We start from the raw sequence: 19,605 nt of genomic DNA, 5'->3' as shown, positions 1-19,605 counted from the left end.
TGACTGTTCCAATCCAAGAACATGGTATATCTCTCCATCTGTTGGTATCATCTTTAATTTCTTTCATCAATGTTTATAGTTTTCTGCTTACAGGTCTTTTGTCTCCCTAGGTAGGTTTATTCCTAGGTATTTTATCCTTTTTGTTGCAGTGGTACATGAGAGTGTTTCCTTAATTTCTCTTTCAGATTTTTCATCGTTAGTGTATAGGAATGCAAGAGATTTCTGTGCATTAATTTTGTATCCTGCAACTTTATCAAATTCATTGATTAGCTCTAGTAGTTTTCTGGTGGCATCTTTAGGATTCTCTATGTATACTATCATGTCATCTGCAAACAGTGACAGTTTTACTTCTTCTTTTCCAATTTGGATTCCTTTTATTCCTTTTTCTTCTCTGATTGCTGTGGCTAGGACCTCCAAAACTATGTTGAATATTAGTGGTGAGAGTGGACATCCTTGTCCTGTTCCTGATCTTAGAGGAAATGCTTTCAGTTTTTCACCATTGAGAATGATGTTTGCTGTGGGTTTGTCATATATGGCCTGTATTATGTTGAGGTAGGTTCCCTCTATGCTCACTTTCTGGATAGTTTTTATCAAAAATGGGTGTTGAATTTTGTCAGAAGCTTTTTCTGCATCTGTTGATATGATCATATGATTTTTATTCTTAAATTTGTTAATATGGTGTATCACATTGATTGATTTGCGTATATTGAAAAATCCTTGCATCCTTGGGATAAATCCCACTTGATCGTGGTTTATGATCCTTTTAATGTGTTGTTGGGTTCTGTTTGCTAGTATTTTGTTGAGGATTTTTGCATCTATATTCATCAGTGATATTGGTCTGTAATTTTCTTTTTTTGTAGTATCTTTGTCTGGTTTTGGTATCAGGGTAATGGTGGCCTCATAGAATGAGTTTGGGAGTGTTCCTTCCTCCACATTTTTTTGGAAGAATTTGAGAAGGATGGGTATTAGCTCTTTTCTAAATGTTTTATAGTATTCACCTGTGAAGCCATCTGGTCCTGGACTTTTGTTTGTTGGAAGATTTTTAATCACAGTTTCAATTTCATTACTTGTGATTGGTCTGTTCATACTTTCTATTTCTTCCTGGTTCAGTCTTGGAAGGTTATACCTTTCTAAGAATTTGTCCATTTCTTCTAGGTTGTCCTTTTTATTGGCATAGAGTTGCTTATAGTAGTCTTAGGATGCTTTGTATTTCTGCTGTATCTGTTGTAACTTCTCCTTTTTAATTTCTAATTTTATTGATTTGAGTCCTCTCCCTCTTTTTCTTGATGAGTGTGGCTAATGGTTTATCAATTTTGTTTATCTTCTCAAAGAACCAGTTTTTAGTTTTATTCATCTTTGCTATTGTTTTCTTTGTTTCTATTTCATTTATTTCTGCTCTGATCTTTATGATTTCTTTCCTTCTGCTAACTTTGGGTTTTGTTTGTTCTTCTTTCTCTAGTTCCTTTAGGTGTGAGGTTAGATTGTTTATTTGAGATTTTTCTTGTTTCTTGAGGTAGGCTTGTATAGCTATAAACTTCCCTCTTAGAACTGCTTTTGCTGCATCCCATAGGTTTTGGATCGTCGTGTTTTCATTGTCATTTGTCTCTAGGTATTTTTTGATTTCCTCTTTGATTTGTTCAGTGATCTTGGTTATTTAGTAACGTATTGTTTAGCCTCCGTGTGTTTGTATTTTTTATGTTTTTTTCCCTGTTATTCATTTCTAATCTCATAGTGTTGTGGTCAGATAAGATGCTTGATATGATTTCAGTTTTCTTAAATTTACTGAGGCTTGATTTGTGACCCAAGATGTGATCTATCCTGGAGAATGTTCTGTGAGCACTTAAGAAGAAAGTGTAAACTGCTGTTTTTGGATGCAATGTCCTATAAATATATCAATTAAATCTATCCTGTTTATTGTGTCATTTAAAGCTTCTGTTTCCTTATTTATTTTCATTTTGGATAATCTGTCCATTGGTGTAAGTTTGGTGTTAAAAGTCCCCCACTATTATTGTGTTACTGTCAATTTCCTCTTTTATAGCTGTTAACAGTTGCCTTATATATTGAGGTGCTCCTATGTTGGGTGCATATATATTTATAATTGTTACATCTTCTTCTTGGATTGATCCCTTGATCATTATGTAGTGTCCTTCCTTGTCTCTTGCAACATTCTTTATTTTAACATCTATTTTTTCTGATATGAGTGTTGCTACTCCAGCTTTCTTTTGATTTTCATTTGCATGGAATATCTTTTTCCATCCCCTCACTTTCAGTCTGAATGTGTCCCTAGGTCTGAAGTGGGTCTCTTGTGGACAGCATATATATGGGTCTTGTTTTTGTATCCATTCAGCAAGCCTGTGTCTTTGGTTGGAGCGTTTAATCCATTCACGTTTAAGGTAATTATCGATATGTATGCTCCTATTACCATTTTCTAAATTGTTTTGGGTTTGGTTTCGTAGGTCCTTTTCTTCTCTTGTGTTTCCCAGTGAGAGAAGTTCCTTCAGCATTTGCTGTAGAGCTGGTTTGGTGGGCTGAATTCTCTGAGCTTTTGCTTGTCTGTAAAGCTTTTGATATCTCCATCGAATCTGAATGAGATCCTTGCTGGGTAGAGTAATCTTGGTTGTAGGTTCTTCCCTTTAATCACTTTACGTATATCATGCCACTCCCTTCTGGCTTGTAGAGTTTCTGCTGAGAAATCAGCTGTTAACCTTATGGGAGTTCCCTTGTATGTTATTTGTCATTTTTCCCTTGATGGTTTCAATAATTCTTCTTTGTCTTTAATTTTTCCCAATTTGATTACTATGTGTCTCGGTATGTTTCTCCTTGGGTTTATCCTGTATGGGACTCTCTGCACTTCCTGGACTTGGTTGGCTATTTCATTTCCCATGTTAGGGAAGTTTTCAACTGTAATCTCTTCAGCCTTTTTCTTGGGTCCTTCCTCTCTCTGTTCTCCTTCTGGGACCCCTATAATGCAAATGTTGTTGCATTTAATGTTGTCCCAGAGGTCTCATCGGCTGTTTCATTTCTTTTCATTCTTTTTTCTTTATTCTGTTCCGCAACAGTGAATTCCACTGTTCTGTCTTACAGGTCACTTATCGGTTCTTCTGCCTCAAGTAGTCTGCTATTGATTCCTTCTAGTGTATTTTTCATTTCAGTTATTGTATTGTTCATCTCTGTTTGTTTGTTCTTTAATTCTTCTAGGTGTTTGTTCAACATTTCTTGCATCTTCTCAATCTTTGCCTTCATTCTTTTTCCGAGGTCCTGGATCATCTTCACTATCATTATTCTGAATTCTTTTTCTGGAAGGTTGCCTGTCTCCACTTTATTTAGCTGTTTTTCTGGGGTTTTATCTTGTTCATTCATCTGATACATAGCCCTCTGCCTTTTCATCTTGTCTATCTTTCTGTGAATGTGGTTTTTGTTCCACAGGCTGCAGGATTGTAGTTCTTGCTTCTGCTGCCTGCCCTCTGGTGGATGAGGCTACCTAAGAGGCTTGTGCAAGTTTCCTGACGGGAGGGACTGGTGGTGGGTAGAGCTGGCTGTTGCTCTGGTGGGCAGAGCTCAGTAAAACTTTAATCCGCTTGACTGCTGATGGGTGGGGCTGGGTTCCCTCCCTGTTGGTTGTTTGGCCTGAGACGACCCAACACTGGAGCCTACCTGGGCTCTTTGATGGGGCTAATGGTACACTCTGGGGGGGCTCACGCCAAGGAGTACTTCCCAGACCTTCTGCTGCCAGTGTTCTTCTCCCCATGGTGAGCCACAGCCACCCCACTCCTCTGCAGGAGACCCTCCAACACTAGCATGTAGGTCTGGTTCAGTCTCCCCTGGGGTCACTGCTCCTTCCCCTGGGTCCCGATGCACACACTACTTTGTGTGTGCCCTCCAAGAGTGGAGTCTCTGTTTCCCCCAGTCCTGTTGAAGTCCTGCAGTCAAATCCCAGTAACCTTCAAAGTCTGATTCTCTAGGAATTTCTCTTCCCGTTGCTGGAGCCCCAGGTTGGGGTGCCTTCACTCCAGTGGTGGACTTCTGTGGTATAAGTGTTCTCCAGTCTGTGAGTCACCCACCCAGCAGTTATGGGATTTGATCTTACTGTGATTGCGCCCCTCCTGCTGTCTCATTGTGGCTTCTCCTTTGTCTTTGGATTTGAGGTATCTTTTTTGGTGAGTTCCAGTGTCTTCCTGTAGATGATTGTCCAGCAGCTAGTTATGATTCTGCTGTTCTCACAAGAGGGAGTGAGAGTACGTCCTTCTACTCCGCCATCCTGGGTTTCAGTTTTATTTGACCCTGTCTGTCTCTGTTTTGTTCCTGCTTCCTGGATGTGACCGCCCTCAGCTTTTGATTGAGAGCCAAGCAGGGTTCTATCTTCTTATCCCTTAAGTACTGTGGAAGATTTTATAACTGCCCTTTGGGGTTTTGAGTTTGACTGCTTATTCTCTTATACAGCTCCAGACTTTGGAGGAGATTGCCATCTATTTGTTGCAGCCTCTCCCTCAAGTAACACTTCACTCCTAAGTACTGCTGGACTTCATATTTCACTGCCATTCCAGCCATACCTCATCCCCAACTGCTCATATAGCCAGCATTCAACAAATGTCCTGTCGAGAAAACCGGCTGCACATTTGCGGTTCCTCCAGGTTTCACCCTGTCATGCCAGCCCATGCAACTATCAGGAAATCCACTTGTTTCTCTTTTCCCTGGTAGCGTTTCAAATAGGTAGAGTTTCTCTGCCTGTGCCAAGCCTATGCTTAATATTATGGTTGGAATCAGCAAATGCCCCTATAGTGACAAAAGCAATTCAGCTCTCCTTGGTAGGACACGTCCCTGTTCGGAATTTTATTTCAGTGATTTTGTTGTGCTGTTGCTTCCATAGATCTCCAGCATCTATAAAAATATGTTTTTGATGTGTATCCTTTTTCCCACCTAGTTGTTGTAGCACGAGTGATGGCTCCCAAGTAGACTATTATATCTTACCTGGAAACTCAGGTTTTCCCCTGACATTGACTATTCTTCTAATTTAAACAGTTACATAGCTTTCCAACATTCGGAATACATTTTATTCCATATTCCATTTTATAATATTGTGGAAAACTTAGGAAGTACTGTTTCATGTTGTAACAAATATTCTTGTAACCAAATTTCTGATTACATATTTAATGTTTTTTCTTAGTATAAACCCATAGATATGGAAATCTTGTGTCAATAGGTATGCATTGCTTTTTTTAATATTTTACAATTTTTGATAGATATTGGCAAATTTCTGCTGAGAGATACTATACTAATGTACTTTTACAGTGTGTGAGAATTTCCACTTCCTTAAGACTTTCTCCTCGATACCCAGCTTATTATTATGGAGTTCTGTGAGCCATAAAAAGTGTAAATTATTAATTTATTGCATCTATATTTTGGTTAAAATATTCTTAAATGTATTGTTCATGGTAACAGAAAAACAGCTATAAGCCCAATTTTTCATTTTGGTTAGTTTGACACATAGGGAGCACTTAGTCAATATTTATTGGTTGATTTGGTGTTATCTTGCTTTCTGCATCTTCCTTTGAATATGTTGAAGAGAACTCTTCCATGTTCTTTTCTTTCAGGAGAAATGAAAGAATGTATTTGTTGAAAAATATTATGTATCTTGATATGAATTTGTGGAAACTATAAAGTATTGGTAGAAAGAAAGGTATTAACTCCTCTCTTCTCCTATATCTTTTTTTGCTGGGACCTTCTACTTGCCTCTGAACAAACACAAAGACCTTTGGGTCTTACATGAGTCTAAGACTTACAAATCATGTCTTTCCTTGATATGACCTGCTTTGGATATCAGCAGTCTGGGTACATGCTTTTTCCATTTTAGATTTGGGAAACATCTGTACTTCTGGAGAGATAAAAATGCTTTTTAATCAGCAACAGTGATGCAGTTAGAAATATTTTTTTCTTGTTTCACGTATATAACTATTCGAGCCAACTAGTTAAGATTAATGGTTATTTGAGTTTTGTTTCCTTTCAGAGACACTTTTTTTGCTTAAAAAGTAAGACCCTTAAAAAGGGCACATGATTCTCAATATTCAGAAAAGATGTACTTTTCTTCTGAAGTTTACCTTACCATTTTAAATTATGGAACACTTCAGGTGTATATAAAAGCCAAGAATATACTCTAATGTACATTATTGTGGGGGCTGCCATTTTGGCAATTCACACCTTTCAGTTTCACAGTTAATGATTTTAATAAGAATGCCTCTGTCTTGGAATTTTAATGTGTTTTTCCCTAGGTATCCTTTTTTTTGTATCATTAAATGGTTATTCATTAGGTATTTAGTCTTTATATTTTCCTTGATCTGATTTTTTTAAATAGCTATTTCATTTTTCATGTTTGGCTCAGTTTCTATTAGTCACTAGGGCATTTATTTTAATTTTGTTCTTCTTCATGCTCTTAAATGAAATAATATTGAATATTGTTGCCTGTTAAATGACGTATGTGAGGAGACCCTTGAATGGAACCTAGGAAGTGTTACCTTGAAAATACAGGGGATGTACAAACACTGAAGTCTTCTCAAATTGTGAAACGTTTTTAAAGGTTGATATTCAGTTTCATGCATATTCAGAAAAGTGTTCTCATTCTCTTTGAGCCAAAATTAGTATGCACAGGCACAATCTCTGTTTTCCTTAATTTCTTACTGCAACTGACATTCTTTATTGCATTTCTATATCACTCTTATGGAAGTGATTGTTTCAGTATGTTACATAAATCATCTTCCTCATTGTTTTGTGTATATATATATATATATATTTTTTGCTTTGTGTATTTTTGAATCTTTTAAAAACTACTTAAAATATGTACAGGGTTCTTATCTTTAAATTTTCACTGTTTACACATGTTTACGCACACACACACGCTCTCTCACATTTCTGGAAGACTTTGAAGAGAGGATTTTTTTAAAGACTGGAGATGCTATGACGAGGCTGAGTTAAGTGAGGGGAATGCCATGTTGCTGAGGGTGAGGGTATATAGTCACTTAAGCATTAAATCCTAATAGCACACTAGATTCTGGGGTGAAAGCCGTGGAATATTTTTACTTGCTCAGGCCTTGGAGTTATGCAAACAGAAGCTATTGCAAACTCAAACTTTCATGACTGAAAAAGTAAACTCGTACATTTGTGTGTGTGTGTGTTTTTTTTATAGGTTCAAAAAGGCATTTGAATCTGAGCCAACACTACAGTCAGGAATTAATTATGCGGTCCTCCTCCTGGCATCTGGGCACCAGTTCGAATCTTCCTTTGAGCTCCGAAAAGTTGGTAATTACAGCTTGACGCTTTCCATGGAAATCAAGAAACTGTACCCAACGATACAAAGAAAAAGAATCTTTGATAGATAGTCCCTTTGCTTTCTGTCCCATCTGACTTCCTAAAAAACAAATTACATCTCCTTATTTAATGTTTCATATTGTTGTGCAAAATCCTGACATTGGGTTGTAATTCAGTTTTTAGTTTATTTTACCTGATATTTTTAATTCCAGCTCAAACTAATTAAAAATATGGGCTCTGCATTCAGCCCTCAACTGCCAAATAAGATAGTGTTTTGTGGAACATCAGGGAAGTTTGCTATCTTAGATTGATTTTGCTTTCCTGGGGCTGAAAGAAAGAAAGAAAGAAAGGGAGGAAGGAAACTCTGATATTTCCTGTTTCTGTTTCTTGTACACTTGCCCGTATGATTTCAGTTTTGTTGGAGGTGGAGCCTCCCAAACCCCTAGAACAACAGGTCAAGCAGATGGCAGTCTTGGCAGTGACTGGTCTCCTCAGAGACCATCTCTGAATTGTAGCCATTGATAGAATGTGCTTTTTTCCCTTTTATCAGTGGACATTGTCTCATATGCTGACCCTTCTTTGGAATTTTTGAAGATTAGGATAACTCAGTGAACAAATTCTGTGTGATTTCCTTGGTTCTGGCTTTGATAACATTTTTTAAGGTTCTAGATATTGAATACTATCTAAGGTAATCAGATTTTGCTCTCTTTTGAGTGTGTAACCCCTCTCTTTCAGAGACCCTTTACAACTCTTGCAGGAGTTTTTACTACAGACATAGAAATAGTTTACCATATTTTTCGTAGAGGAAAAAAATTTATCTTAGTTAAGCTATGAATTGTAGAAGAAACTTTTCCTTTAAGATTTTTAACTGGAGAAATGTTTTGTTTAATTTGTCATAAGAAAAAATGAGCCCTGGACTTTTTTTTTACATTATTTGGGAAAGACTAATAAAATGGCCTTATATGATGTTCTGGGAAATCTTTGAGGCAAGTAAAGTTTGAGTATTAAGTATGTTTTAAAAGACGCAGACTAAAAGAATGATACAATGGTTGTTGCTGCTGGATTGCAGTGGTATTCAATGCACAAAGTTTTATTTGAAATAATATTTTTAGTTGGAAAATGAAATCAGTAAAATATACACTTTTCATAAATATAATTATTTTATTATAAATAATTATTTATTATAATTAAATTATAATTATAATAAAATTCTGCATCTAAGGTTATTTTAAAAACTCTACACTAGCCAAAACTCCTTATGCATCAGTGATCTAAAAATGATTTGTATTGCTCTGTTCTTGAACTTGAGGTTGAAGCCTGCAGATCATCACAGAATTTGACACTGATTTGCATGTGTAAGTAGAGCAGTAACATAGTGGTTTGAAATGTACCTATTCTAAATTCTCATTTTTAAGTTAAATGTAGATTAAAATGGTCAGTAGATCTTAAATGTTCTCACCACAAAAAAGAAGTGGAAATTATATGACATGTTGGAGGTGTGAGCTAAGGCTACAGTGTGATCATTTTGCCAGATATAAGTGTATCGAATCAACACATTGTACACCTTAAACTTACACAATGCTATGTCAATTATACCTTTCAAAAGCTGGGGGAAAGAAAAAGGGTGGTCAGCACTCTGAGGTTTGAGGAACTGTGATTAATGTAACTTTGTAAAGGAAACACACTTCAATTTTTTCCAGGAAGAGCTGATTCATAATACATGTTGAACAAACATTTGAAAGCATATGAAGTTGAATTTTTAATTTTGGAAATTGCAAAACATACACAGACTTAAAATCTGACTTGACGATAAATTTTTAGTTCCCATAAGAGCTAAGTTTTAGGCTTCTAAAATACTGTGATATACACTCTAAATTATATGTCCTTAAAAACTAAAAGGCAATTAAAACTCACTAATTTAGATTCTACTCAATCACCAATTATGCTAATCAACATAGGTTGACCTAAAGTTAATATTTATATGGTAAAATAGAGTTAAAGGGATTTTCAAGGAAAATAGTTTGACTAAATAAATGAATATTTTAATATAATAATTTTATTAGTAATAGTATATAATAAAAAAAGATTGATAACATATCTGGCATATTTAAAAATATAAGTTGCATTCTCTTTTTAATCAAAATTTTTAGTAATTTATATCTTCTCCCACTTTTTTTTTATTGGTCCCCTGCAAATATACAAATTATTCTGAGTTCCTGAGTTCTGATAGTAATCAGACTTTAATTTATAAAATCTTTTCTTTAGATGTATTTTGAAATTTGATTTATTCATAAAGGATAAGCAATTAAAGATTAAGATGTCATAAGAAGATCACTAAATCTGAGGCTTTCCAAACGTATCATCTTCACTTTAAGAACTCTAATGTAAGAACAGTTCTTAGCTGTCATAATCTGTTGCCCAAAGACTCTTAATTCTAGTTGTGTGTTTGTTTGAGGTTGTGACTAATTGCTTAATGATCTGTGTTTTAATTTCCCAGTTTTTGAATAATCACTGATGTTTGTACTGTTTAGAACTAGGATTTAAAAACACAGAACCGCTTCTTACATCTTTATCCTTTTTTCAGCTTCACAAGTCTTAAAATTAATATTCAAACTTGAGCTAAATAAAAGATGATTCTCCCATCTTCTGTGGAATTTTTCAACCATGAGACACTTTATGAGATGATGATGTAATAAAAGAACAGTGTGATTGGAATTGAGACAAACCACTATTTGAATCTTATTTTCAGGGAGCTATTAAAATAAAATTTGTATTACTGAATATAAAAATCCATGAGTCTAAAAGGATAATCAAGAAAAAGAAATCAAAACTAAAACAAAACGCGTCACCAACCACAAAACAACTCACTTGCCATCTATGGAAGTGACCAAATTCTTAGAAAATTGAAAATTATAAGGAAAAAAATTCAAAATTTAAAATTCCTCTTAAAGGGATACTATAGTTCATCCAGTTGAGGAGGTAAAGCTCTTCTTAAGACATGCTACATACTAACTGTATATTCTTCAGGAGAATGTATTCTTCAAAAGAATGCTAGCTAATAAAGTAGAAGGAATGATAAAGTTGATAATGCTAGTGATATTAAAATAATGATTCTGACAAGGATCATCAATTAGAACTAAAACCATTAAGATGCTTATTTTTTTAAATTGTAATTTGCCATATTTACATGATACCAAAGCTCACCCACAGATTGCTTGTTAATAACAAAGGAACAAACGTTCCCATACAATTCATTGTATATATTCCCTCGAGGGATCCAGCTGTCAGTGATCCAACCAGCATCCCTAATGGTGGGATGGCTGGATGTGTGCCACCTGATATGGTGAATGTGAAATAAGTGGTTTAAAAAGACAATGTTTCGTTTTTCCTCCATCATATTGGCAAAGATGAAAGGACATGATAGTGTCCGTAATATCAGCACTTAAAATGGGCATACCTTCTGTCCCTAACAAGTCCAGGTTTAGGACTTTATTACAAAGAAGTAATCGAACAAGTGCACAAAGCGACGTGTATAAGAATGTTTATAGTAATAAAAAGCAGCCACCATCTGCATTTGGGGAAATTAAAATGATCCATCCATATACTAAAATACTATTTGCCATTTAAAAATAAAATTTTGTCTGAATGCTGAATGGCTTAGGGTAACAATCATGTGACAGATTTATGCCAAGGCTAACGTTAATATCACCCTCATAGAATGAACTTCTGGGAAGCATGAATAAACCTGAAATTTTATTTTAAAACTAATGTTGTAATTTTACTATTAAACACTTTCATAGTCCCTATTTAAATGTTTAAATGGTTTGGCACTAGATCAGTTCTGCATTCATTGTTCCCAAGTATGACACAAAAAAGAGAATTCATTTTCAACTGAGGTTGAGACACATATTTTTAATGTCTGATTTCCCCCCTGCACTTTCTTCTTCCATTTGTATTTGTTGTATTTTTTATGTCCAGATAGGAGATCATGGATGTTGTTGCATACACATGTGTAATTTTTCTCATCTCATGAAATTTTAAGGTGGCAAAGCCGTTCTTTTTAATTTATCATCTCAAAATGTGAAGAATTCCCAGATGGACTTTTTCCTAAAAGTTTCTTGGCTTAAGTGGAATTATATGATAAAAAGCAGCATAAAGTTTGTGGGGTTTTCTTTGTTTTGTTTTTTTGCGGTATGCGGGCCTTTCACTGTTGTGGCCTCTGCCGTTGCGGAGCACAGGCTCCGGACGCGCAGGCTCAGCGGCCATGGCTCACGGGCCCAGCCCCTCCATGACATGTGGGATCTTCCCAGACTGGGGCACGAACCCGTGTCCCCTGCATCAGCAGGCGGACTCTCAACCACTGCGCCACCAGGGAGGCCCAGCATAAAGGTTTTTAAAGGTTGTTTTGTTTTGTTAAAGTATAATTTTCAAAAAAGGTAAATTTATGACTCTCAGAAAATATAAAATATTACTCTATTTAATTCAGTTAACGTGGAAACAGTAAGAGGCTATGTCCCGTTTAAAGTTTATTTAAGAAGGCTAGGGTATTCATAATTGAAGAAAGAAATGTTAGAATCAGATATCCGAGTTTGATTGTTTTAAAAAGCTTGTTTATGTCCAACAGTTTATAAATCTTAGGGATTCACTGTTTAACTAGGCAGAAATTATTTACATCTCTCCTGAACAAAAACATATTATACAAGTTAACAGGTAAACTTCTCTAAGATCGTTAATAAATAGTGAGATGAACTTAGCTACACTTTCCCTAGACAGTCCTCGAGTGGCCTTATGCCTCCATATGATATTGAAATGACATGTTCCACATTTTTACCTTACTCCCAAATCTCAGATAACTTTCCTGACATTTAGTAACTTTCCTGTCATATGTTATGGATGTTAGTGGCAATTCTACGGAGATATATATATTTTTAAGCAAACAAATCCTTCCAAATGCAAAAATAATACAAGGCAGAGTAGAGATAAAAAGTTAGAATGAAATGGAAAGAACCCAGAAGTAACAAAACAATGTTAAAAAAGAACAAAGTTGGAGGATTTACATGACCTGATTGTTACAAAGCCACAGTATTCAAGACAGTGTTATTTGTCAGTTTCCTTATTTCTTTAACTTTGTAAGTGTATAAGTGTTTTCGCGTAATTATTATAACATTTTACTCTTGTAAACTATATGTACTGTATACATTTATACTTCACCTGATGGATAGAATTTCTGTATATTTCCCTTTCAAGTAATTTAAGAATCCATGATATAGTAAGGGAAAGAAGGAGGTTACACAGCAAGAGGTTGAGTGTTATCACCTTTTAACTTATGCATATATGCATATATAAAAATTCTAGAACGATGTACATCAGTGTGACACTGACAGTTATTTTGTGGTTTTCAAATTGAGGGAAATTTTCACTTGCTTCTGTGTACCTTTCTGATTAGTCTGCTTTTTTTTTTTCTTTTTTTTTTTTTTTTTACAGTGAACTTAAGCCGTTTTTAGAATCAGAAACTTAACAAAACTATTTTAATCTGAAAGGAGGAATGAAAGCTTAGTTTTGCTTTTTAATAAAACGTCAGCTCTGCCTGCCTGCCATGTGTTGTAAAGTTATTCTTCCTTTTCATCTTCTAGGGGTGAAGCTCAGTAGCCTTCTTGGTAAAAAGGGAAACTTGGAAAAGCTCCAGAGCTACTGGGAAGTTGGATTTTTCCTGGGAGCAAGTGTCCTGGCCAATGACCACTTGAGAGTCATTCAAGCATCTGAAAAGCTTTTTAAACTGAAGACACCTGCATGGTAATAGTAAATTGTTAGGTGTTCGTATAGTTATTTTTGATAAAAGCTCCTATCACTTGTTTCTAAATTGTTAAATCTGTTGAACTGACAATTGGGGGATTTTATTTGCTTAGAGAATAAAATGCAGAATCTAGAGGAAAAAGTGATTGATGCTCGTAAATAAAATGTGTTATATGTAGGTTCTGATGGCTTTGGACACAGGTATGTCCACCAGCCACCAAGCTTAGCTTTTCCATCACACTGACCAACCTGCTAGCCTAGGTTGGGCAGGGTCACCCACTTGAATCATGCAAAGGCCTCGAATTTTATACCTGCAACTCTAATCAGCAGATTCACAAGCTTCCATCTCAGCCTTCCCAGCCTCCGCTCCAAACATGTGCCCTTTGTTTCCTTCATGATCTAATCTCACTTTTGGAATTCTCATTCTTGCTTTTCACTTCTTTTTACTCAGGGTTTACTGACACATTTAGATGTTTCCTATATTATATGTGTTTTTCTAATTTCAAATTTTTCTTGGGATGTACCCAAGTCTCATCACTATGGATGTGGTAATTGGAGAGATGAAAACAAAATTCCATCTGCATTTAGGACTGTTTTTTTTTTTTTTTTTTTGTGGTACACGGGCCTCTCACTGTTGTGGCCTCTCCCGTTGCGGAGCACAGGCTCCGGACGCGCAGGCTCAGCGGCCATGGCTTATGGGCCTAGCCGCTCCGCAGCATGTGGGATCTTCCCAGACCGGGGCACGAACCCGTGTCCCCTGCATCGGCAGGCAGACTCTCAACCACTGCGCCACCAGGGAAGCCCAGGACTGTTTTTGAATGCTAATTTTATCGTGCATCACATGTAATGATTGACCATTAGCTGTAAAGACTTTTAAAGGTTAACTGTGATATCAAGAAAAGCTCAGAGCGCCCAGAGCTCAGGCCACGAGGGACCATTTGAGGAAATTCCCACCATGGTAGACCTTCATGGATTCTTAAAGCATTTCCTCACATTCAGATCTCCTTTATTAGCAAATCCTCCCCAGCATTGCTCTCATAGTGATCTTTCTAAAATGCATGTTTGACCCTTCCCCTCCACTGAAATCTTTAAATCAGCGTAGTTTAATGCCTCCCCACAGCCTAAGGGATAAAGTCCACCTCCTTGGCGTGGCAAACAAGGTTTGCCCTTAGTCATTAAACCTCAGCTCTTGTCACACCCCTAGGTTTATGCTGCTCTCTATTTACTCTGAACGTGCCAGTTTCTGACGTCATGCCATTGTGTCTCAGCACACACTGAGCATCGTCTTCCAGCCCTCTTCTCCACCTGGGGAACACTCACGAATCACATCAGCTCATAAATCACATGCTGGCCTAAAGCCCTTCCCCACACCCAGAGAGACGATGGTGGATGCTGTTACATACACTGTGATTCTTTCATCTCCGGAAATTTTCTTCTTTCGTGTTTCCGTCGTTCTTCAGTCATATCTCTATTGATACTGACTGTATGACTTTTGTTAGTCGTATCTCTGTGAGTTACAGCTCTGTGGGCATTTATTTCATGGTGCTGTAATACCTGTTACATTTCTGTCTCCTCAACACCATGTGCAGCTTGAGGACAGGGCTGTACTGTCAGTAGCATGTCGACGGCAGGCATTCAGCAAATGGCATGAAAATAACTGAACCAATAAATGCACACGTTTACATGCAGCCAAGTTGGTTATTTCTTTATGTGACCATTCCGATGACGGCTGAAGAGGAGACTGAAGCATGTTTATAAAGAGCTTTGGTCTGAGGTGTCTCGGCCTCTGTTGACAAGAAAACAGACGTTATTTTATGCAATAGTAATAACAACCACAAAACAATGCTTTGTTTCCATTAGCTTAATGTTAACGTCCATGTCTATAGTTTACAAAGTGCTTGCTTACCCATTATCTCATATAATTATCTTGCTCCTCATTTTTTCTTGACTTTTTCCTTTGAGGCACCATCTGTCTTAAGGTTTGAGGATATTTGTATAATATATATGAGCTGAGTTACTTTAGAGCAAAATAATATCCCTTATGATCGGTCTACTTAGAAAAGCTCTCTCAAGGGAGCATATTTTAAAACAAATGCATTAACCACTTTCTTGAATAGAATAGGCATTACTTTAAAAGTCATGTTTTAAGTAGGTGTATTGTTTAGTCCAAGTTACTTAAGCTGTCTAAACCTCAGTTTCCTCATCTTTACAATGGAGGTAAAATGGCCTACTTTACTGAATTTTTGTGAGATTTAAGTGAGATAACATGTGATAGTACATGACATATAACAAATAATAAAGTTTAGTGACTTGGCATGCATAATTATTAATGCCGTATTTAAATTACATTTACAGAGTAAGACTGGGATAGATGGAACAGGTGGTTCTACATTTGCCTATTATGTGTCTTATATCTTTTGATTTTTTTAGGTACCTCAAGTCTATTGTAGAGACGATTTTGATATATAAGCATTTTGTGAAACTGACTTCAGAACAGCCCATGGCCAAGCAGGAACTTGTGGACTTCTGGATGGATTTCCTGGTTGAGGCCACAAAGACAGATGTCACTGTAGTTAGGTTTCCAGTAAGTACTCTTCACTTAACTCTAAGGACATTTATGTTTTGTTTCCTTTATTTGAAGAACACCTTGGACTTGTGATTGTGACTGTATTAATGTGCTGGTTTTCATGCCCTAAAAAGAAAATGGTCATCTGGTTAATATATTTATTTTCTACAAATTGGTTTGCTTTAGCTTACTTTTTAAAATAACTTCTCACAATCGAGAAATAAGATACATTTTCATGCTTTTTCCATGAAACGTGTTGGTTTCCTTTGATAAGTTGTAACATGTGCTTCCCCAAGAAAAGATTATCTCTTAGCTCAGGAAGTCAAGATATCTCTTCAGACCAGATGAATGGCTGGTTTTCATTCATACTACAGTTTTGTTGACATTGTCAACATCAATATCATCAACATTATTGTGGTGAAAAGTGTCAGGCTCACCTGCATTGTTACTCCATCACTACCACTTACTACCCATGTGGGTCAGAGTTAGATGCGGTGTCCCCAGTCACTTTTTACAGTGCTTTAGAGGATGGGAAATGATGCCTTATAGGTTCTGGTCTGCAACTCATTTTGGCTAGTCTCTATCAAATTTACATATTTAAATGTATCACACACACACACACACACACACACACACACACACACATGCACATACACTTTAAAAATATATTGTCCATCTCAGCTGATGCCATCCCCATACTGATAGTTCTTGGAATACCATCCAAAGCAATATAGCTTTAGTATCCAATTCAAGAAGTACTGGCAACTGACTGTGTACACAGATCTCTTCCCATGTCAAAGTGATGCCATAAATCTCTCTGTTTTTAGCTCTCTTTGTCTCAGTCTTTCATACTCAGAGGTGGTGACAACTCTCAATTTTTTTTTTCAATTCTTTTTATAAAATCTTGTTTTCTAGTTCTTGTTGGTAGGATCAAATGTTTCATTTAATTAAATCCATCACTGGCATTAACTCTCTTCCTTTACTCTTGCTTCCAGATGAAGCCGTAAGCTCAGCAGGATCTTTAGTTGAAAAACCTTTCAAACTAAAACACTTCACTCTATTTTCTAGCCTAGATAATGTGTAGTCTAGGAAAATACTTATCTCAGAGTGAGCTGGCAGCTTGCCTTTAGCTGGTGCTCTGATGGTAGTAAATGTGGTAGTGAAAGAAGACAGCACAGAACTGAAGTATTTAATCAACTGTTGCTGGACTAAGAAGGTTGGCTATGAGAGGAAACCACTCATATCAGCTATTCTGAGCTAATTTAAATTACTTTAACATGAATTAGTCTGTCATAAGGTGAATATAAAAAAAAAATAAAACCAGAAAATAATAAGAGAGAAGCTAGGAGAATATAGGTATATACTCCAGGAAAGAGAGGCTTTCTTAAGCCAGAAAGGGACCTATAAGCCCCAAAGGCAAACATTGACCAATTTGGTTTCATTAAAAATTCAAGTTTTTGTTCACCTTAAAAAAAAATCCACCATAAACATGGCAAATGCTAGGTAGGGAGAGAATATTTAATACTAGTGCTGCAAAAGGATCAATTTGTCAAATATGCAAAAAAACAAAACAAACACAAACAAACAAAAACAACTCCTACAGACTGATAAGCAAGAGAAACAGAAAAATGGTCAAATCCTATGAAAAGGTAATTAACCTCACTAGGTAGCCAAAAAATGCAAATTAACACAAGACAAGACACCATTGTACCTCTGCCATTTTGCATGTGTGCAAATATATGTATAGGATAAATTCCCAGAAGTGGAATAGATTCATATTGCATGTTGCCTTCTGTAGGGATGATATCAGTTGACATTCCCACTGGCAATACATGAAACTACCTGCTTTCACAAAGTTTCTCCAAACAAGTGTATTTATCAGGTTTGTACTTTTGCTAAACGTATAGATAAAAAATGGCATATTGGGGTCATTTGAGTTAGTATTTCTCTTATTATGCGTGAGTTTATGCACATAATTAAGTTCATATGTTTAAAAGACCACTCAGTGATTTAAAAAAAAAGAGAAGAATTTGTTGCCAACATTTAAAAATGAAGAGAGTTGAACCTTCTGTGCTGGCTGTGAGGGAGTAAATGGTCTTGATACTGCTATAAATCGCTGTAAATCTGAGATAATCTCTTCTTGGGAAAGCACATTTTACAACTTATCAAAGGAAACCACCAAAATATATAAAACAACTGTTTGCAGGCATTAAACAGCAATCATGTGAGGGCTGCCATCCTTGAGAGGGGAGGTACTAGAGCTGAGTCCCACCTTCACCTCCTCTTTTTTCACTAAGGTCATTTTTCTGGCTGCAGCCCAAGGAGGTGGCTTCTCCCTGGGCAGCACTGGCAGGGATCAGTGTTCAGGATCCTAAGACAGCTGGAATATGAGGGACAGGGTGTTGGAGAAGGGGTGCCTTGACAAGTGAGCCCCAGGATTCTGCCTGCGTATTTCTCTTGAGCCCTAGGGCACCTCCTCGATGATGTGAACGAGGAGTAAGCATGTCCTGAATAAACACAAGTTCCAGTCCCAATATTTGATTAAAATTGGGTTTTGGATGAAACCTACATGGCTTAAATAAACTTTATCAAGGTAAGTTCCCTTGCTGATTAGGAGATCAGGACCAGAAGTGGCAGAGAGCATCTTTTGGAAGGCTGACAAGTCTACAGATATTCCAGAGAATAAATAATGCAGGGATAAGTTGTTGGACTTTGAGCCCAGACTGTGGTCCACAAAGCATCTAGTTGAGAGTATAGAGCCCATGCTTTACAAGTAAAGGCAAAACTAAAACAAAGCTGCAATAAAAGTATGCCTTGATAAGATCCAGATCATACACTGATAATTTAACTGTTATGTAGGTGAAAAAAAACCAAAAACACAAAAACTTTGGAAAGATATTATCCTGAGCCTCTGCAATGTGTCATTCAGATGTATTAAAGATTACTAGACGTTCTAAGGGGCAGGAAAAAGTGACATAATAAGAGCTAAAACCAGGCAATAGAGGTATTCCCCAAGGTGATTCTCATGTTGTAGTTCCCAGGTAAGGACGTCACATAAGTATAATATGATTTTAAGGAAGATAAAGGAAAAGATGGACAAAATGGATGGAAAGGTGGAGTATTTCAGCTGAAAAATAAAGTTTATAAAACGTCAAATGAAAAATAAGGAGAATTCACATAAAATTCCAGATCTTTAACTACTCTTGAAAAATTAAAGGGATGAGGAATTCATAACTGCATTCTCCCAAAGCAGCAATCTCCTGAGCCAACTGGATGCTACCATTTAAGACGTCAATTACAGTCCCATTCATCCTGCTTCACTCACTCACCTTTTCCACTCACTCCCTGAAATCACTGGAATTTGCTGCCCATGCTCTACTGCATAGAGAAAGGCAAGCTTCTAGTGCCTGTGGTTCTGCGTCAGTCACCATAACTCTTCGTGTCCTTAGAGTAGCAGCTTCTGTAGCTCACACTTGTGAAGGCTGTGATAGGTCTTGATTGGGGTGATTACCTTATCCTTCTTTGGAAGTGGGTTTGACCAGGTTACTTATATTAGAAAATATTTAGGGGAGATTGGGTCAAGATGGCAGAATTGAAGGACGTGCGAGCACTCCCTCTTGCGAAAGCACCAGAATCACAATTAACTGCTGAACAGTCATCAACAGGAAGACACTGGAACTCACCAAAAAAAAGATACCCCACATCCAAAGACAAAGGAGAAGCCACAATGAGACTGTACGAGGGGCGCAATCACAGTAAAATCAAATCCCATAACTGCTGGGTAGGTGACTCAAAAACCGGAGAACAGTTATACCACAGAAGCCCACCCACTGGAGTGAAGGTTCTGAGCCCCACGTCAGGCTTCCCAACCTGGGGGTCCAGCAACAGGAGAAGGAGTTCCCAGATTCCTTTGAAGAACCAGTTAATGTAGGGATCTGAGTGTATGT

General features: G+C 36.9%; 1 protein-coding gene across 2 annotated transcripts in view; it reads left to right on the top strand.

The window, feature by feature from the left end:
• Positions 1-19,605, top strand: part of MAP3K5 (mitogen-activated protein kinase kinase kinase 5) — a 213,382-nt gene that overhangs the window by 111,606 nt on the left and 82,171 nt on the right. For both annotated transcript variants that reach the window (XM_079938911.1, XM_079938910.1), the window contains exons 8-10: positions 7,178-7,290; positions 12,933-13,092; positions 15,523-15,676. In XM_079938911.1, the coding sequence (XP_079795037.1) occupies positions 7,178-7,290; positions 12,933-13,092; positions 15,523-15,676 (427 nt within the window). The remainder of the gene's footprint in view (positions 1-7,177; positions 7,291-12,932; positions 13,093-15,522; positions 15,677-19,605) is intronic.

This window comes from Stenella coeruleoalba (assembly GCF_951394435.1).
Source record: "Stenella coeruleoalba genome assembly, chromosome: 12".
Taxonomy (NCBI): domain Eukaryota; kingdom Metazoa; phylum Chordata; class Mammalia; order Artiodactyla; family Delphinidae; genus Stenella; species Stenella coeruleoalba.
This window is presented reverse-complemented; position numbering and strand designations above follow the sequence as displayed.